At 38.9% G+C, this 21,645-nt stretch overlaps 1 protein-coding gene across 4 annotated transcripts in view; it reads left to right on the forward strand.

Annotated features, from left to right (window-relative positions):
• The window catches only part of dachc (dachshund c), a 107,815-nt gene extending 100,516 nt beyond the window's left edge, over positions 1-7,299 (forward strand). For all 4 annotated transcript variants that reach the window (XM_036564875.1, XM_036564876.1, XM_036564878.1 and 1 more), the window contains exons 9-11: positions 3,598-3,741; positions 5,773-5,841; positions 6,455-7,299. In XM_036564875.1, the coding sequence (XP_036420768.1) occupies positions 3,598-3,741; positions 5,773-5,841; positions 6,455-6,492 (251 nt within the window). In that variant the 3' untranslated portion in view covers positions 6,493-7,299. The remainder of the gene's footprint in view (positions 1-3,597; positions 3,742-5,772; positions 5,842-6,454) is intronic.
• The last annotated feature ends 14,346 nt before the right edge of the window (positions 7,300-21,645 follow it).

The raw sequence follows: 21,645 nt of genomic DNA on the forward strand, positions 1-21,645 counted from the left end.
CACTAAGCTGTCAACAGAACAAAACGATTTAGACAGCGTTCTCTGCTGCTATGCTGATGAGGAAACTGGTGTATCTAATCACTCCCTTTTCCAGATTACATTCAGCCTCCGCCCTCCAGGCAGAATTAGATTAGACCTGTTGAACGAGTGTTATTCTCTACCAATTTCAATATGCAGTCAAAACTTATAAGCAGTGTTTTTGCTTATAAGCTTTTTTGTTAGAAATGCAAGCTGAAGGTCATTAGGAAGCTAGAAAGCACAGCTTTTCTGCAGAGGTGTAGTCTTAAGGAAAACGTGGGTATACTATAATTCTGCAACAGCCCAGCACGAAAGGTATATATATATATATATATTATATATATATATATATATATATATATATATATATATATGAGAAATGGTATATCTGTTACAAGCTTAGAATAAATCTAATTGGATTTCTTTTATAAAGTTATCATAGCATAGCATTAGCATACTACTACTAGAACCCAATAGGGGTGCTAGCAGAAATAAGTGTTATTGTAGTTTGTAGGTGTTTTTTTCCTCCTTTTTGCTCAAGTTTTGACACCTATGGCCTGAACTGAAGGCCGCCTCTGAAGAAACTGTAAAAGAACTGAAGGAGCTCTATTAGTCACGGTTTACCACAGTTTTCCAAACAACAGTAGCAACAATGGAGGAGCTTCAAGTTCTGTTTTCCCCTTTGCTCTGCATTTATGTGAAAAGTCGTAGCGCTCCTTTTTTACATTTCTCAGACTGAAACAGCTCAAAATAGAGAGACACAAAATTGCATCTACAGACAGTCAATAATGTTGTAGTTAATCTGATGACAGAGTTATGGGAAGGAACATTTTGTTTGATTATTTTAGTTAAAAATATATGAGTCATTTTCCATTCGATGGGTGAAATGGCCACTAGGGGGCCTGCAGAAAGAGGTTAACTGCTTGTTAGCTGTGAATTTTGAATTATTGTTTATCAGTTCTCTTCGTAAGTGTTTTTTCTATGTTATGATGCATTGACTGGCATTTAAGCTTGATACCATTAAACCCTCAGAGGTGAGCCATATTGAGTCGTTGCAGGTTCTGATAAATCTGCTGGACAGCATCGGCCAATGTTATCGGCTAACTGATGTGTCAGTCGTGGCCCAGTTGGGAGATGGTCATAAAACAGAACAATTACAGTGACAGGGATACATGCAGCATTAATTAATGTTGTTTAATTATGAGGCTCGTGTTTTAATATCGCCCACACCGTGCTTCAGCTGGCAAATAGGAGTGCAAGTTCAGCATTTTCCTTTAGCAGGGTACACACACGGGCACACACACACGAGCAAACATATACATGCATGAGCAAAAGCACACATAACATACAGAGAACACACAGATAAAGATGCACAAGTAATTAGACTTTGTGATTAGAAGTACATACAGTGATATTAGCATTAATGATTTATGATGTCTGTAAACAGAAAGGCTGTGTTAATAATATTCACCCTCAGCACTTACGATAAAGATAATGAATCTTGTACATAATACATCAAATCAATTGAGTTCTCCATTACGGAGACGCTCCTTCGTGCTATAATCCACGGACTGGTTTGCTGCCTTGTCTCTAATGGTGAATGAATAGACTCTAAATTGGACGGCTGATTCCGGATCAGTTCATAAAGAGAAGGCCTCTTATGCCTAAGGGAGCTTTAGAGCACTAATGCAAAGAATCCCACTTTTCGCTGACTCGATCCTAAACCCGGCTCCATTATTACAAACAGAGGAAAATTAAGACGTTCAGTTGAGAATTCAGGCTCATCTCACATTAGATACACACAATGCTGCAGGTTTCATGCGCATGTTTACTCACTTATGTCATTTAGGTGTAGTATTACTTCGCTTGGGGAGTTTAATTAGCCATGTATATGGAGAATGTTAATCAAATCTAATACACATGCTGCTTAGATGTATGTGTGTAAAAAATGGGTCTACAGTGTACTAATCTATATAATGCATGTGCTATATTACTTATTGCTGTTGTAGTTTTTGGAAAGCTAATATTTGGTCCTATCTGGTCCCGTATGTGGAAACATCTATGAAGTATACAGTAGCGTTCAAAAGTTTTGGATCCCTTTTCTTTAGGGCTGTCGAACGATTAAACTAATTCATCTCTATCAATCGCATTACTTTGTGCAGTTTATCGCAAGTAATCATATTTGTCATGTTTGCTCTAATTTCGTTGCCATTTATAAGCTGAAAGCTACAGCAGAGTCAAGCTACAGCGCGTGAGGAGCTGGGCTTTAGGTCGTTTATGCTGAAATTATGAAGAGGCTGAAGTTGGCTTGTTCTCCGAATTTGCTGTTCCACCTTAAATGGTGCAGTATTACATTCCGCCGTCACGCTTCCCAGTTCTCAGTCGGTCTCGCACTTCAATACAAACTCCAATTCCCAAGACTCCTCAGTTTGTCATGTGAATCAGCCAGCCAATCAGCATTCAGTCAGCAGATCCCAGTCACCTGAGTACTGATTATGTTCACCTGTTTGCTTATGTATGTTATGTTTGTTCCTCTCACACATTGTGAAGTATTGCCTCTGTTCTGTCAGTGCATAGCAAGCCTTTCTCATGTTTTGCCGTTTTCCTGTTATGACCTGTTTTGTCTCTCGTTGTCGTTTTTCGGATTAACCACTTTGGCTCAGTTTAACTGTGTTTTGGCTTTTAGGTTTCGACCCTCGCTTGTTTCTCTGCTTTGACTTTTGCCCATATAGCCCATGTATCTTGTTTTGCTGCTCTGGTTTTTGACCTCATCTGGTGTAAACCCTGTTCCTTAGGTGAATTCTCCTTTTAATAAACCTTCCGGTTTATTTTAGATCTGCGAGTGTCTGGTTAGTCAACCCAGCATTATATCTATATGGGAATAAGAAGCTAACTTCAGCTTGTTGGAACTGTGGATTGTTGAAAGGGTCAAATTAGGAAAATGTTTTAATGGCATAAAAAAATTAGTGGGGTTAATTAACAACATGTTACCTTTGACGCCACTACTTTTCATATAAATATCTCTGGTTATTTTATATGCAGTAACTGAATGCAGATTTAATGACTCTAAATTGTGCTACGAAAGATGACTTTTCAGTGTTTTAGTCAATATTTAAAGTATTTTGGCAATGTAATAATATTAATAAATAATAATTATTATTATAATACTGTAATTATCTGTTGATAACAGTTTCATTAAGACTATTATAATAATTAATAAATGATTATATTAAATAAATAATCAGTTATTTTACATTCATCTACAGCGCTGTTCATCATTCTGGACGTAGCTAACGTTCATTTATTAATTCATTCTTTCATTTATTCATTCATTTGACAGCTTTCTGCTACATATTTGTAATTATCTAAACTTGTGAACATGGACCAGGCTGATATATCAGTTATCTGCCACTGTGCTGCTTTTATATTATTAAGATCATTAATTCCATTCTTCTGTAGTTTTTCAGTGCTACAAACTGAGGCTTTCTGAGCACTACTGTTTTCTAATTAGTGCCTGATGCACTGTGTGTGCTACAGGAGTTACATTTTCACCCTGTATGCTTGTTTTCTCCTCTCCAGCTCTGATCCAGAAGCGGCTGAAGAAGGAGAAGAAGACGAAGCGGAAGCTTCAGGAAGCTCTAGAGTACGAGTCCAAGCGGCGTGACCAGGCTGAGCAGACGCTGCAGCAGACGTCCACCAGCGAGCGCGCCCGCACTCCAAACGGTGGGAGAACATACCTGATTCATCCACACAGACTAGCCCTGAGGAATTTAACCATTATCCAATTAAAGCTGCACCTTCAACAGTACACAAGCAGACACTATCAGGGTTATCAGCGCTGAGCGATACATATTGTCTTTACTTGTACACCATGAAACTGACATACTGTGATATGGCTTTTCAGTTTTAGCAATATTTTTGATAAATAATGAGCATTACATCCATGATATAATGGCCATTCAACAGTGGTGTTCCTGTTGTCAAGCAATTTGTTTTATGTTTTTTTTTATTCTGTTTTGTTCTCTTTACCCATAGACCTGACAGTTAACTGCAACATATGTCATTTACATGGTTTTACATGAAACTGGCATAAATTAAATTACTGTTTAGATGATATGACAAGTTTGAAATCACTTCTCATATTAATAATGGTTATTCATTAATAATGTATACAGTGTAGATTGCAATAATATAAACTTGCTACCAAATTGTAAACCAGTTTTGGTTTATTTTAAAGTATTTTCATAACAATGAGGAGTTGTAACATGTTTTCAAAAAGCAAAATGTCATTAATTATTAATTTAATTAATTGACTATTAAGTGTATTATTATCTTTATTAATTTGATCAGCGAAATTAGTTTACCAATTTTTAAATATGAGGCATCCTGGATATTGATTTTATTGTAACATCACTCTCGCATGTTGCACAGCTGTGTCAATTACTATGGACCCTACAGCTCTATTATCATTCATTTTTACAGCTGCCTGTAAAACTTCCTACAAATTGCTTGAAACATACAGAATATTAGCATCATAACCATCTGCAAAAAATGGTGTGTTATTATTGAAAATTAGTGATTCTAATCTTTGGAACAGTAGTGTACAGTACTCTGAAACAGTCAGAGACCACCTTTCTTTCATTCATTTCCCGTCAAAACAGCCATCAGGTTTCAGGAGATATGCTGAGATTAGATATGAGACGATCCACTTGCATAAGAAAAATAATTGAAAAAAGCAGGAGCTTCCACAACTAGAGTTTCAGAAAATGATTGAAAGAAACGAAGAAAATGGGACTCCTAACAACCACCTGCAAGACCTGGTAGACCACCAGCATTGTCCCCATCACATAAACAGCACTTAAAGCTTTCATCTTTGAGAGAGAGGAGAAAATCGAGCTCCACTCCTGATTCAGATCTGAATAAATCCACAGGTGTTTCTGTCCATCCTTCCACTGTGAGACGACAACTCAACACTATGGGTCCGAATGGATGTGTGACTGACAAGAAGCTCTTACTGAGAAGAGAAAATAGACAAAAAAGAAGAACATTTACAAATAAAATGAAGAAGCTGTCGATGTTCACAGAACAACAGAGTGGCTGCCCCAGAGTCCAGACCTCAACATCACTGAATGTGTTTGGGATTATTTGTATTGTGTGAAGCAGAAAACGCAGCCAACTCTGACGCAGAACTTTGGTGGTGTGGGAAAATAGATTTGCAGATTTCTTTAAAAAAAAAACTAAAAAAGCTGGTCGCCTGAAAAGAATGGGAACACTGTGTGTTTTCTGCTTTTTCTCTGTCACTGAAAAACAAATAACTTGCTTATTTTTGACTGGAAATGAAGTAAATTAAGGTAGGGTCTCTGGCATTTGCACAGAACTCTATGTAAAAGGTATGTTTCCTCTCTGGAAATGTGCTTTCTGTTAGACAACACTCACAGTATTGTCTAAGGTTCCCTTTGGTGTGATCTAAGAGAAGAAAAGGGCAGAACAGTCTGATCAGAATAAGCTATACTGGTTTTGAAAAACATGCTTTTAGCAGCACTCAATATGAAACCACTTTAACTTAAATATGCAGACTTAAATATCTCAGTACTGTGATATATTTGCAAAAATATCCGTATCGCCCAGTCCTAATTAGACTGGTGATGCACTGCAGGATTTTACAGTTGTAGCAGATCATAAATTGCTTTAATTGTGGCTGCGATTGCGGCATAAAAGGAATGAAATGAATGACAAAACTCAATGTGTCTTCAGAGCCTCCTACTCAGGAAATGGAGACCGACCTAAGCAACGACAGGACAGAAGCAGAAAGGACGATACCAGGTACTGTCCACTTCTGTGCATCCATCTTCACAGTCTGGGATTTGTAGTCTTTCTGTCACGGTGCAGGTTAGGCTTTGGTCTTTTAATGGGTTCACGGGGGTTTAATGGCACACAAAGGGTCTGTTCGGTAAACTCTACCCAGAAGTCTCAGCAGTGGCACATGTGACCAGTAAGTGTGTCAGGAAGCCTTTGTTGGAAGATTAAACATCTAAAGCATTGAGAGGGAAATTAAATTGAATGTCAGTGAAGCAAAAAAAAGAACGTGGGGGCAGTAATTAATGGCTCTCTTAATTGTCCTCATGAAATATTTGCATGGGCATAATTTACATAATTTACATGTAGTAATTAATCTTTCAAAGGATTTTCTCTCTCTTTTTTGTCTTGGTCGAGAGCGCGTGGGCACGCTTTGTTTCGGTTGACATTTATTCTAATGCGCTATCTTCTCCCTTAACAAACCTTTCATCTGGTTTTGAAATCTGCTCGTGTTAGAACACAACCTTATGGACCGCGCCATTCATTAAACACTGCGGGCGACATCAGTCAACTTTGGCAAATGTTCAAAAACTGTTTTTTTTTCCTCTCGCTTCATTAGTATCCCGGTTTTGTTTCACAGACGGACGGCTTTTCCTGAAGTCCACGGTGATGTACTGAAGATACGGGGCGGGGCTAAGGCACGCCAATCAATCCGGAGAGTGAAGAGGCGAGAGTCGAGCGCCTGAGTAACGACAACGATCGATTCAGTCGGAGGACCGGAGACGTTTCAAGGACCCCATAGGCTTGATGTCCATACATTACTGCAAGAACTTAAAGAGACGTTTGCAAAGCATTGGAAATCAATGTTTTCAGCGTGCCTCTCCACATTCTGAAGTCAAGGCAATCCGCCTGTATCTTGTTTCTATTCGCGGACGCACGAGTTGAGAAACCTTTTCTAGGATATTTAAACCAGCCGCACTACACTGAAGACGAGAATATCTAAATCAGAAGCTCTCTTTTATACCCCTTCTGCTATTTTACGTTGAAGTACCTATAAAGCATTATTTCATGTGTAGGGGTTTGAGTTTATTTACTTGTTTATCAAATATCAATGTGACATTTAACAAGATGTGTTTGGTTTTTTTTGTGTAGTTACCATGTTATTTCCAAAAGGGAGGTTGTCCATAATTTTTTGGTTCTGTCATTGTTCTATGTGGGGTTTTAGCAGATGTCTCAAAAAAATAAAAATGTCATGAACATGGAAAGTGTACATAAAAATGTAGAGATAATATTGTGCATTGTATGTGGTAGAGCTCTTAGGTAATCAATACAAACCTCTTTAATGAAATATCTTGTATCTAAGTTATTATTATTGTTATTTTTTGGCTCCATAATCCATCATCATACCCGACTAGGAGAGCATGCTGGCATGTCATTACTTTTGTCGTGTCCATCTGATCTACAATAAAGTATTTTTTCACCTGGTTCAAAGGAAGTAGCTTTCCGAGGAGTTTCGGATTACATGCGTTTTAAAGGTAAATTACTAACCTCCACAGTGACGTGTTTGGGCTTTAAGGGGGTTATTCTGGAATACAACTGTTGTGTGTTATGTAGAATTCTGTAGCAGAGCTTTGAATCCCTCAGCCTCCTCAGGTTTGACCAAATTCACAATTTTGTACTGTTTTCATGATTTCTGTGAAGTTCTGTCACTACAATTCCCAGCATGCATTACACAAATACATCCTACAAACATTGGGAATCTCTGTGGCATCAACTAACAGTGCTCTCAAGTGCAAGTGGGGTGGTAGCAACTCGTTCACCCAACGTGTGGAAGATAAACAGAAAACTGAGGTTGTGAAATGGGTGTTGTAGTTTATTAGCTAACTGGTGTCCATTGGTTTTGGCCTACTTTACTGGTGTCTTTTTAACTCAAACGAAGTAAAAATGCTGTAGGTTAATGTTTAAAATTCACCTTACCATCACCATTTATTGTTTCCATCCATCCATCATCTAAACCGCTTATCCTTCTGGGTCGCTTATCCTTCTGGGTGGGGTGCTGGAGCCTATCCCAGCTGTCATTGGGCGGAAGGCCCATTTATTGTTTTTTAAGTATTATTTATTATTTATACAATTTATCTGATTGCTATTCGTTACTTGACTGTTCCCTTATGTCCTCCGCCATGACGAAAACGATGTTGACATCACAGCTCGGCCAAATCGTGCTGCAATGAAAATAAAGGCGTAGACTTCATCGTCCAGCTGCGAAGGGCATTCATTGGTGCCCTTCTGGTGGGAAACTCGTTTTTCCAATAAAACTGAGACCACTTGAAAGCAGCGTTGTCATGATGGTTAGCCTAGCCACCAAAGTATAGGCTAATAAATACAATCAAGCTAGCATTAGTGTAACTTTTGCATTAGTCGAACAAGATCGTAAAGAAAGCTGATCGTAAAGAAGGTAACTGTCTTTATTCAGCACAAAATTGTGCTGAATAAAGAAAACCATTTCTCTCATTTCAGCAATCCATTCCCTCCACTGTAATGACAGTTTGAAGGGGGGGGGTTCATAGTTCATAGTTGTTCCTAGTCTTCCTAGTCTCAGTTTTTAGTCTCAGTGTTTACAACAGATGTAGCACAGGTTACATTTGTCATTTTGGACAAAGTGCCCCTTAAACGTCCAGGAACCAGGTTACCATGGAGCAACTATGGTGCAAGAGCGACACTGTGTAGTGCAGGGCAGGTCAAACTTACTCCTGGAGACTTAATTGGACTCAATAAGAATAACCAAAAGTATCTCTTGTTCAACATGAACTGGCTGTGAATCACCTTGCCACATTTGTTTTTGCCAAGACTCTACCCTGGCCAAATTCCAGTCCAAAGAAAAACAGCCTCCTACTGTCTTGTCTAACTCCCTCCCACTGAGCAAATTTAAGATATGTGGCTAAACAGATATCTATTTCTGAATGTGAAAAACAGTGTTATATTATTGGTCACTGGATTTTCCCATAGGGTAGGTGGCTAGGGAAATTCAGGGGAGTGAAATTTTATTCTTGGTTCCTGTGATGGTGAAGTCTGGTTTCAGAACAGTGTTGAACCTACATTTTGCAGTTTAATATGAGACTAATGTAACTCTCTGTGCAGAAAACAGCAGCCTGTTAACCTGTAAAGGGGCCGTTACATAGAAATGTTCATTTTCTTCACCTTATTAGGTTTAACGTAGTATGTAAACACTGTTAAAGTTTCAGACCATACTGTTAACACCACAATCTGTACAGCCCATTTTTAGAAACTAAGCTGCAAAAACAGCATGTGTTGAATTCATCATCTTTGTGAGGTCACGAAAACCAACACGTACATATATCCAGTGTTTATGCAGTTCATGCAGAAGTGAGAATGTAGAGGGCTTGCACATTTTTAAACATGTGTTAAGGTATTTGCCTAATTTTCTTCACAAAACATTATTTTCATTCAGAGAATGTGGTGCTACTTATAAATAAAGTAAAAATGAGTTTAAAAAATCTGGTTTAGCTATGATTCAGTGAACTGTGTTGACGCTGCAGTGTGGAGATGTGTTGATTGGTACGTTCTGATGCTTTTCCACACTTAGTGTTAGCATTAGTGATATTACCACTCAAACACTAAAGTAATTAAACATTGCCATGTCACTTAGCGTGGGGAACACTGGTCTGGCCAGTTACAGAGCTGAACATTATATAAAACGACATTAAAAATCTAACATTAAATCACATAATATGACCAAGAGTCAGTGAGGCATAACTGACTATGTTAACTTTACTAATCTCCACAACATTGACTATATTCTGGTACACATTGGACAGATAACTTTAGATGACCTTGTTGGGTAACTTGTCATGAGACCCTTAACTTACCCTCATTGTCATGCAAGTCATTTTGGAAGAAAAGCTTGTAGACCCTGTCAAACTCTCTGAAAGTGAAAAACGCTTTACCAAACAAATCTTTATTGGAAAAATTAGGTCTATTTCTTAATAAAGGCATAAAAATAATTGAGTCCTCTACATCAGAGAAATTGTAAAGCTGTCTACATTCTCATTCATAAACGCTGCTGCTGCTGTTTTTCCCAACTATGTTAATTTCCAATTTTTCTGATTTTTTTGTCGAATATGTAAGTGTGAAAAGGGTTCATTGTGCTTGCATTATAATCCATTTTAGAACAAAATGACATGCAAAACAATGTTTGCTTAGCTTGAAGTGTTCATGTGAAGCATGTAATTTTCCTAATGCTGTGTTCACATGTTGGCAGTAGACGGATGATGGCAAACCAGATTTTCCATTGTTTTCAATTGAGCCGTGACAGAAAATTCTGCCGCCACCAGCGACATTGTTCCACAAACCTCAGCGGTAAGCACAATGTTCCACCAAGAGATCAGTTTTCATCAACCACAGTGGTGAAATAAACCGGATGTAGATTGTTTTTGTAGCCAAGGATGCCAAACGTCTCATTGTTCAATTCCAACAATACGTCAAAAAACTACAGAGCATCCTCCTGACTTTTTCCTCATTCAATAAATGATCTACACCACTAAAGCTCTCCTCTGATAATCATCAATTTTTGCAGATAACAATATTACCAAGCCAACATTTGCATGGCTTCATGCTGCCATCGGGTGCTATGAGGCACGGAACGCTAGTATGAACACAGCATACGTGTTAAGTTGCTTTTGTAACTGCAGTTGCGGCCCGTTAATGCTAGGGGCAGCAGAAGCAGTCCTTTTTACTGTGCCCGTGTACTCCAATTACACTAAACACCCACAATGGCGTCATTAGGAAGACTAAAGACCGTGTGTCCAAACTGACACCTGCCTGACCGCGGCACGCGACGAAATAAGAGATGCGTCAGAGCAGGAAGATAAGGCTAATGTAATCTAATCAGAAAGGGGATATTATGCATTAGCGCGCATACTGGCCACAGCGATCAGAGCGGTCTGGTGGCTGAGGTACAGTCAGAGAACATGCTATCTAAACAAGTGTGCAGCAGGGATGAGTAGTAGGGCCCACAGACGGATAATGAAAGGGCAAAAAAAGAGCAGACGGCTTTTCAGACCTTTTCCCTGCCATTACTAATTCATACCGCTCTTTCTTGCTCCTAATGAGGGGCACAGAGAGCCAGAGAGAGGGAGAGGGAGAGGGAGAGAGAGAGGGAAAGAGTGTGTTTAGGTAAAGGGAGAATGGTGCAGGGATAATGTGCCGTGAAATTGAGTCTCATTGGTGAAGGGCTGGGGTTGGGGGGGTGCTGCTGCTTTCGACTCTAAACTCTCCTCACAGGAAATGCCGGTAAATTGAGTGCTCTTGACCCAAGAGTGTATTGTTTACTTTGATCAACCTTTACTGTGCCTCTCTCTCTCCTCTCTCTCTCTCTCTCTCTCTCTCTCTCTCTTTTCCCCACTAAAAAGGAGGAGAGAAAGGGAGAACATGCCTTTCTGCTGCCTGCAGGTCCACAGTATGAATTCTAAAAAGGACCTTTAGATGGACCCAAACCAGATGAAAGTACTTTGTATGTTTCTGAAAGATGCTAAAGGTTGTCTGACTTCAGGTCCAAAGCCCTGGTTCAAAGCTGAAACCAAACCAGGTCATACTCCGGATTTCTCCAGTAGTAATGAACCTGAAGAACAACAGTTTATGCAGTTAAATGAGATAAGAAGATAATTCTTAAAAAGAATACTTAGGTGGCTGCCTATTGCAAAATAGGAGTTTATCAAAAGATATTTAAAACAGAAGACAGGACCTGAATGAATCCACAGGTGTTTCTGTCCATCCTTCCATTATGAGAGGACAACAACACTATGAGTCTGAAAGGATGTGTAGCTGACAAGAAGCTCTTACTGAGAAAAGGAAGTAGACAAAAAAAGAACATTTTCAAATCAAAGGAAGAAGCTGCTGGTGCTCTCAGAACAATAGACTGACCACCCCAGAGTCCAGACCTCAACATCACTGAATGTGTTTGGGATTACTTGGCTTGTGCAAAGCAGAAAATGCAACCAACTTCTAAGACTAAACTTTGGAGGTGTGGAAGAATATCCCTGCAGATTTCTTTAAAAAAGCAAAAGTGAGAATGGAAACTGTAATAAAGGTAAAAAGTGGACACACTAAATACTGAAATATATATATATATATATATATATATTTAATATAGATTTTTTTTTCTGACAACAGTGATATATCTATCTATCTATCTATCTATCTATCTATATATATATATATATATATATATATATCACTGTTGTCAGAAAAAAAAGTATCTTCAGAACAATAACTTTACAGGAAAAGGAAAAAACCTGCTTTACCTGTAATGTAAATCAATGGAACCAGACATTTGTCTAGGTAATTTTGGGCCATTTCTTTTAGTCCATTCTTTTACACACAATATAAAGAGCAACAGTAATTTTCAAAGTATGTCAAAACTGAAAAAATGACAAAAAATGGTGATGTATATATATATATATACACTAGACATAAATGCTAGATGTGTAACTTACTATTTTTCCAAGTGTGTGACACAAACTAGGAATGTGTCTTGGTGAGTGCACAAAAATATTTCTGTCAGGGACAAATGAAGTACAATAAATAGAATGAAGAATAATAAAGGGCCAGTGTGAAATGAGCTAAAGAGAAGTGTGAATATCTGTACATGCAGATATGAATATCTATACAACTGAATATCTATGTATGTGTAGGTCTGATTAGACATATAATGCTATTATATATAGAATATCACAGATTGATATGAACATTTTTAAACATATTGACATTATTCAGTTGTGCTAATAAGCATTATGTTACAGAGGAGATATACTGTAATACATTAAGGAGAATTGTTAGGATTAGTTTAAAGTGCAAAGTGTCCACTGTGGTTTATGAGCACTACAACTCTGGGGAAAAAGCTGTTAGTGTGCCTGGTTGTGCTGGCTTTGATGGCCCTGAATCTTCTACCAGAGGGGAGTGGCTGGAAGAGGTGATGTCCAGGATGAGAGGCGTCAGCTGGAATTTTGCCAGTGCGCTTCATTACCCTGCAGTTATGAATGTCCTGAAGCGCTGGTGGACTGCATCCAATGATCCTCTCTGCTGTCCTAATAATAATAATAATAATAATAATAATGTTATTATTAGTAGTAGTATTGATGATTTCATAATGAATACATTTTGTTTAATAGTTTTGGTTAATATTATATTATAAACAATAAATTAAATTATCATGTGTTACAGTATTAAAGCCCACACACTCTCCGCTGATAGAGAGCCATTTGAATCCATTTTTGCCGCTAGTCAGCAGGACACGAAGCAGATGTTGGTGGACATCGTGGTCAGAGCGCTCAGGCATCTCTGTCAGATCCCGTCTTTTTCTGAGCACTATTTCTCCATTCAACTGCTCCCTAATGAGTATTTATTGTTTCCCCTGTGCTACTGCTGCTGCAGTTTTATCGGTGTCTGTGTGCACACGTTGGTGAGGGAGGGCTGATGTCTTCTGGCCGCCTCCTGACAGCTGGACTGGCTTGTTTTCGCTTGTCGTCCCCTGAGCTTTCACTGTCAGCTTTGTGCCTGGCCAGACTGTGAGGAGAGAGATTAATGGACAATAAGGACACAACAAAAGAGAGAGAGAGAGAGAGAGAGAGAGAGAGAGAGAGAGAGAGAGAGAGAGAGAGAGAGAGAGAGAGAGAAAGAGGGAGCAGAAAGAAAGAAAGAGGTGGAAGAAGACTGAGAGAAAGAAAATAAAAAGATGGGACAGAACAATAGAAAAAAAAGAAGGAAGAGAGAGAAAGAGAGAAAATGAGAGAAAAAGACTAACGAAAGACAGAAAGAAAGAAAGAGTAAAAAGAGAAAGAGCAATAGAAAGAAAAAAAAGATGGGGCAGAACAATAGAAAGAAAAGAGAGAGAGAGAGAGAGAGAAAGAAGGAGAGAAAGGGAGAGCAGAAAAAATAATGAAAGAAAGTAGAAGAGGAAAGTAAGAGAAAGAACAGAAAAAAAGACGGGACAGAACAATAGAGAGAAAAAAGAGAGAGAAGAGAGAGAAAAGGAGAGAAAGAGAGAACAAAAAGAATAACAAAAAAGAAAGAAAGAAAGAAAGAAAGAAAGAAAAAGAGAAAGAAAGAGAAACCGAAAGAGAAAGAATTAAAAAAGAGAGAAAGAATAGAAAGAAAGAAAAAGTAACAAGAGGAAAGAAACAATGAGAGGAGAGTTACGAAAGAAAAAGAGAGCGAAAGGGAGAGACAGACAGAGGAAGGGAGAGAGAGAGAAACAGTGGCAGAAGGAAAGAGACAAGAACGGAAGCAGAAAGAAAAGTGAGAAAGAAAGAGAGAGTGACAAGAAGAAAGAGACAGTGTGGGAAATAGAGTGGAGAGAGGAGCGGGTGACAGAACGAAAGAGAGAGAGAGAAATAGAATAAGCAACAGAAGGAGAGAGCAAACAGAAAAAAGAGAAAGAGAAACAGACATGGACAGCAGGAGTGGACAGGAGAGAAAGAGAAACAGAAAGACAAGAGAGAGAGAGAGAGAGAAGGCCAACAGCCATCTGCTCATTTCCTTCTAATGGACAAAGCAAACAGCAGGAGACACTGCTGACTACAAATCTGGCTTTTCTTCATTACTGAAAGACACAGTAATTTGTCCCTGAGTTTAACTCAGACACAGACGTCCCTTTTCTTTCTCTCTTGCGGGCCTTTTTTTACCCCTTTATTCGTTTGTCATTAATCATCATAATCTGCCTCAGCACTAACCTAACACTCTTCCTTAGAAAAGGTTTGATTCAAAGAAAGATAAAAAGAAAGACAGAACGACAGAAAGAGCACCAGCTTGGCCACTATGGCTAATTTGTTTTGTTAGCCTTGATTCAACTAGCGAGCTGTTAGCATCTGTTAACACCCTGCTAGTGTCCAATCCATCAAAGAATCAGACTCTTTAGAAACTGAAGAAGGATCAGAATCTCCAAATCAAAGGTCACACAGAAATATTAAAGCAATAACCCACGAGAGGCAGTGCGGTACTGTGATTTTATCACGGGCAGGGCTGTTCTTAGCCACGATGCAAGCGCCTAAAACTCCCTTCCCTGTGTCAAAATCACAGCACAGCCTCAAGTGGCTGATTGCTTTTTATAAAACAACAGCCAACATAAAATATGATAAAAACACGACTTTCCAGTTATTATTAATATCAATCGACAACATTCTGCCAAGAAATGTAATTCCTTTAGAGTACGGTATCGTTGCCAAGTAATTCCATCGCTGTATGTTGCAGTCATTTCATGATTTTATTAACTTTCTGTCGTATAACAATGAACATATAATAACACAGCACTGTTTAATGCAGAAACTTCTGCTTTATAAGTACTTTTTGGTCTTATTTAGCACCAATCCAGTGGCGCCCTCTTCTCGTGCTGGGGCTAAATGTCAAACGGATCCCTGCTCCCTACACAGTGCACAACATAGGAATTTAAATATTGGATCCTGCAGCCCAACGGTGCAAAATACAGCTAAGAAATATTAATTTGTGACCCAGCCACATCCATACTTGATAAATAACTGGTGCTCTTTTGGGCTGTAGAGGCTAGAATTTCAGATTTCTGAAGTTTCATAGCCAGCACACTATTTAGGGAATATGGAGCCGTTTGGGATTCAGCCTGGGTTTGATGCGACTTCTGACTGAAACACAGACATTTGAAGTGTGTAAGACATTCAAGTGACGTTTTTTAGGCTTTTAAACTGCCATAAGTGCTTTAATTCAAGCCTGTGATATTATTGATGGAGTTGTTTAGGCTGTTGGCTATCTTTTAGCCTGTTAGCTAGCCTAGTTCTAGTTAAGAACATAAGTTTTCAGCCCCTCAGTTTAAACAAAAACTGGTTCTTACTTCATCAGTACACTCGATGGTCCATGTGAGCAGCGTAAGAGTCAAAGATCATTCCATTAACAGCACAAGAGTGTTTTTTCATAGTAATACACAATTCTGTTGTTATGAGGTCGTCATATGTGTGGTATATCATGGGTTTTACAACGGCTTCGAAGACAACTCAGCCAATCAGATTTTATATTAAAGGTTTTATAGCGGATAGTGACTCACCAAGGGATATTTAAAACATCATTAGCACTAGCTTTGTAAAGTAGCACCAATCATGTGCAGCTGAGTAGCGTTTTCTACTACAAACGACTGTCCATTGAGTTTACCACGGCACTTTTTGCTTTCCCGCTTGACACAGATGGAGCTAACGCTTCTCCCTCCATTGTCTTCTAGAAGCTTCTGTGAAGTGTTTACGATCAAGTCCTTCAAACTGTATTGCGAAGGCTTGAGAACAAATTTATGGGGGAGGAAAAAAAGCAGACTTAGCATGAAAACAGCATCCAAAAAGAGCTTCAGATGTTTATCAAGGGACAAAACTGAGTTTGTGAACAAAATAGCCCATCGCTAACGGGTTACTGAAAAATTCCTGAGGATAACAGGACTATGCTAATGCTAATGCTTAAAAGTAAGAACAGAAACAACTTTAAATGCTATGTTTTAGCACCAATATCTTTGGTAAGGACTTGTAAAGGAGTCAGTGGAGATAGTGGATGCACTGAATGTTAGTTTTCATGCACAGGCTACTGCTAATAGCCTATTAGGCTACAGGAAGAGGATGAAAAAAAAAGTAGTAATGCCTGGTACTGTTGCTAGGCGGATGTTTGCATATGTTTTGTGTTTAATAGAAACAGTATGGATGTTATAAACAGCAAGACCACTGAAGGAACATATGGGAGCGAAGCAGCTTTGACGCTTTTACGCTGATCTCGGATCAGATTCCTCCACCCAATTCATAAACTTGACTAATACAACAGAAAACGCAAGACTGATCTTAAACCTGGGTGGGAAAAAAATGCTCCATACGGTCCCATGGTCCTTCGGGGGTTTGTCATAAAAACTAATGGCGCCCCTCTACCTTTCGTTAGAGCATCTGTATTCAGTTTCAAATCATCTCATTAACTCGCACAGACATGAGTCACGTCCAGTCCGAAATAATACGATCCCGAAGGCCTGTCGTTAGCGGGTCGCTTTCATTGGGCTGATGATATGATTAAGAATATGATGATGCAGTGGCAGCATATGGGATGGAGAAGGGTGGAATGTGTGTGCGTGTGTGTGTGTACGTGTTTGTTTTTGTACACTTTCAGGACACAACAAGAGAGAAACAAGGCTAATATGGCTAAGGTACAGTGGTCCTCACAATGTAAAGTGTTTTTTACAGAAGTGCAATGTTTCTTTTTTTAAACCTGACAGAGTCAAAAACACTTCTTTTTGGTTATAGCCCTGTGCAAAATCAGAGACCACCCTTCATTTATTTCATTTCCAGTCAAAACAGCCTTTAAGTACATTTCTCAGCATTAGAAAACAAGCAGAAAACTGAAAGTTACACAGACGGCTCCACAGCTAAATATATTGCCAAGTGATTCAGCATTTCAGTAGCGTGTGTACTCTTTACCTTTATTACACTTTTGGTTCTTCAAAGAAACCTGCAGTCTTAGAAGTTGGTTGCATTCCCTGCTTCTCACAATGCAAATAATCCCAAACACAATAACTTCTACTTAATAGCCAGAAAAGAACATAAATAAAAAGCTGGCAAACAAATGAATGAAGGGTGGTCTCTGACTTTAACACAGTAATGTACTGACAGGTATATGGTACTACACAGGTACTTACATATATAATACATGAAGAATTATTACATATTACATATTATTACATATAGCTACATACAAATGTATAATACATATGAGACCTATTATTACACATGGAAACCTAAACATTTCATATTATATAACATATGATATATACTTAAATATGTGTAAGTATACACACACACACACACACGCACACACACACACACACACACACACACATATACTTTTGGTCTATTCATCATGAAATTTACCCACAATGTAAAGAGCAAAAGGCATTTTCAAATTATGTCAAAAACTGAAACAAAAATTGAGATGCAAGGTTTTCTTCTGACAGCAGAGATATATATCACTTGTATGGGCAAAACCTCATATCTCCATTTTTGTTGTTTTTCAGTTTTTCACATAATCTGAAAACGCCTGTTGCTCTTTAACATTGTGTGTAAATTTCATGATGAATGGACCAAAAGAAACGACCAAAATGACTTGGAAAAAACTTTTCCTTCTCCTGTGAAGTCATCATTTTGGAGATACAAGGTATGGGACATGTTATTAATACACATAGATACATACGTACTGTATATAATACATTTGGGACATATGTATGACTGATGTGCTGACACTGTATAAAAACAAACGTGTATTTGTGTGTGTGATGTAAACAGCGGTAAACTGGCAGTGAAGTGTTTGTGATGAAGACCATGGCCGGAGATGTAATAGAGAAGGTATGCAGCATCTATGATTAACTGGCACCAGCGTGTACACACACACACACACACACACACACACACAGAGGTCTCTAACAAAACTTGAACACTTAGATCACACACACACACACACACACACACACACACAGTTCTCTCACAAAACTTGAACACTTAGATCACACACACACACACACACACACACACAGTTCTCTCACAAAACTTGAACACTTAGATCACACACACACACACACACACACATGCACATACTTCTCTCACAAGTATTTACACTCTTATCTCTCCAAAAGTATCCAGACACTCCTTCTAAATATTGAATGCAGCTACTTTAAGGTCACCTATTGCTGACACAGGCATTCAGTTGCACATTCACAGCTTGAATAATCTCCATAGCATTCACTGATAAAAAAGGGACATTCTGGAGCATCAGCACATGAGCCTAAGGCCACCATGCCCAATGCCAAGCATTGGGTAAAGGGGTATAAAGCCCCCCCCCAGCATTGAGTTGTGAGCATTGGACATTGTAGCAGTGGAACTGTGTTCTCTGGAGTGGTGGAGCTCCATCCAGTACCTTTGGGAAGAACTGGAGCGACCCAGAACTAATCATCCAACATCAGTACATGACCTCACCAATGCTCTTGTGGCTGAACACAATCAAATCTTCACAGCAATGTTCCAACATGTGTGTAAAGCCTTGCCAGAAGAGCTGTTACTGCAGCAAAGGGGAACAAACTCTCCATTAAAGGGTCCAGTTATGACGTTTGTGTAGTTTTATATATGAAACACAGCCATATTTTTTTGTCACTGTGCCTTTAAGACTGACATCAGTGAGCTCTAATTCTGATTCGCTGCCTCATTCAAAAAGTAGTCTGAGCTGAAGCACCCCTTATAACTTCAGCACGAATGGGTGGGGCCAAACTGCTGTAGGCTGAATAGGGTGTATGTATGTAAGTATGTTGGTTTTTGTGACCACAGAAACAGTGACTTCAAACATGGGCTATTTTTTTGCAGCTTACTGTCCATATATGGTCAAATGGCCTGCATGACTGGTTAAGAATGTTTTTTCTTTCTCTTGTAATCATTTTGCAGATACAAGGTTATGTGCAGACAATGATGATGTGTAATGGGAAAGTAATTATACTTCATTTATAACAGTATAAATAGAAAACAAGATAGAAAGATTAAAGAATGAATTAATTAATAGGGAAATGTTGTTTTGCATAAATATCTATGCGCAGTCATGTCGGTGTTCCAGTTCCACTCCTGTACAACTGTACATATCATTGCTTCATACTTAATATTACTGTACAAAAACTGTACATTGGAAATGGTGCAATACTATGCATATTAATGTATATATTGTACACATGTGTATATATTTAGAGTCTAATGTCTCTCTCTCTCTGTTGCTCTCTCTCTCTCTCTCTCTCTCTCTCTGTCTCTCTCTCTCTCTGTCTCTCTCTGTCTCTCTCTCTCTCTCTCTCTCTCTCTCTCGTCTCTCTCTCTCTCCCTCTCTCCCCCAGCTGATCAGTAGTAATGAAAACAGATAAAGCTGCGTTTGGTTCTTGCTCAGCAGCTCCAGCTCGTCTCCATTAGTCACTGACTATTGTGTCCAATTACATGATTAGCTTATGAAAACCCTGAAAGCTGCTCAGCACGGCCGCCGCGCGACACCTATCACATCCCCGCCAGATGGCCGCAGCACAGCCGGGCCCATTCATCTGAGAGCCAGCGGCGGGACGCGGAGGGGCTCCGGCTCACCGCAGCAGCGCGCTGTTGACTCTTCGCTTTCACTCTGCCTTTTTCCCCGCGGAGAGGCAGCTGCTCGCCGAGGCTTTCACAAAACCGGCTCCGATGAAAGACATCTTGTTCTCATTAATTCTCCAGCAGCGAAAAGCTCTTGTTGAAGGAGATTAAAATTAGACGACGGCGTGAGAGTTAAAAAAGGCGCAGCGCGGCCTGGTTTATCTCTAAACCCGAGTTAAGGACTAAACGGAGAGCATCCTCTACACACGGCTTTGTGTCGATTAGGCCTAAAAAACAAACCCAAACAAATGAAAAACAGAAGAAAACCCTGGAGTGATATGTATACATGTATATATATACACACACACACACACACACACATACATATATATATATATATATATATATATAAAATCATAGGATAGTGTGTGTGTGTGTATATATATATATATATATATATGCATATAGTGTAATAATGAATATAGAGAGGTATATAAATATACATATACACGTATGTATGTGTGTTTGTGTGTGTGTATAGATTGATTGATTGATCGATTGATTGATTGATTAATTGATTGATAGATAGAAGACTGATATAAGTCTTAGGTTAGTATGAAGTCTTAGTCAACTGTAAAATCTGTCAGTTGTCGGTTAAACTAATATATATACATTAATAATATAGTAACTCTGAGAATTAAAATGTATAAGTTTCACTATTTTAACATGTTCTTTATTCCTCGGTACATTTTATTGACTTTACAGTGTAATAAATTAATTAGAATCAAGACTAAATGTAGTGTGAGTTTGTGATATAAAAGTTAAGTCAAGTTGAAACCTGCCTACTATTTGTTATGACATTGTCTTCTGTGCTGTCTACTGTTTTGTCCTTTTGGCCCTCGTTCCGCCACAGACACCCCACTTTGACCCCCCAAGACAAAAACTTTAGGCACTCCTGAATTAGACGATAACGAGGTTCTATCTGGCTTAAACGTTTGTTTGTGCTGCCACCTGGCGACCAAACAGGAGAAGCGCACTCTTATGTCTTATTCATCAGTGTTCCTCATTCCTGCTTCAGCTCAGTGTTTTATCTGCTCTAAAATAACCATTCTCACCTCATGATGCTTAGTAATAAGCTGGTGAGGTGAATAAGGAGTGGTACAGTAGAGAAAGCGCCAAAGCGAGACACAGGAAACAGATGGAACGGAATCTGGCAAAGGAAGCACACAGCACATTTCAGAAACACAGGACATTCAGAGTGATTTACATACTATTATCATCAAAACAAAATCATACATAGTGCCCTAAAAACAACACTCACACCCACCTAACACACACACACACACACACACACACACACACACTCACTCAGCATTAAAGGTAGTATTAGGCCCAAATTCACTTTCCTTGATATGGATTAAGCCTAGTCTAATACTGCAGTTCCAGCGGTGAATCTCCATCAGAAATTCTCTTTAGTCTAGAATTAGATTGAATATGGTTCTGGTAAACTTGTCCTTAAACCGGTCCTTAATCACGGTTAATTGTGGTTGGTTCTAGACTCTGCAGGAACGTAGATCTCCAGGAACAGGGCTGGTGATCACAGCTACGAGGACTTTGCTATATACTTATGAAAGGTTGTTCAAGGGTTCTTTAGTGAAGGCAATGGTTCTGCATAGAACTATAAACACTC

The sequence above is a fragment of the Colossoma macropomum genome, unplaced genomic scaffold (genome assembly GCF_904425465.1).
Source record: "Colossoma macropomum unplaced genomic scaffold, Colossoma_macropomum, whole genome shotgun sequence".
Taxonomy (NCBI): Eukaryota; Metazoa; Chordata; class Actinopteri; order Characiformes; family Serrasalmidae; genus Colossoma; species Colossoma macropomum.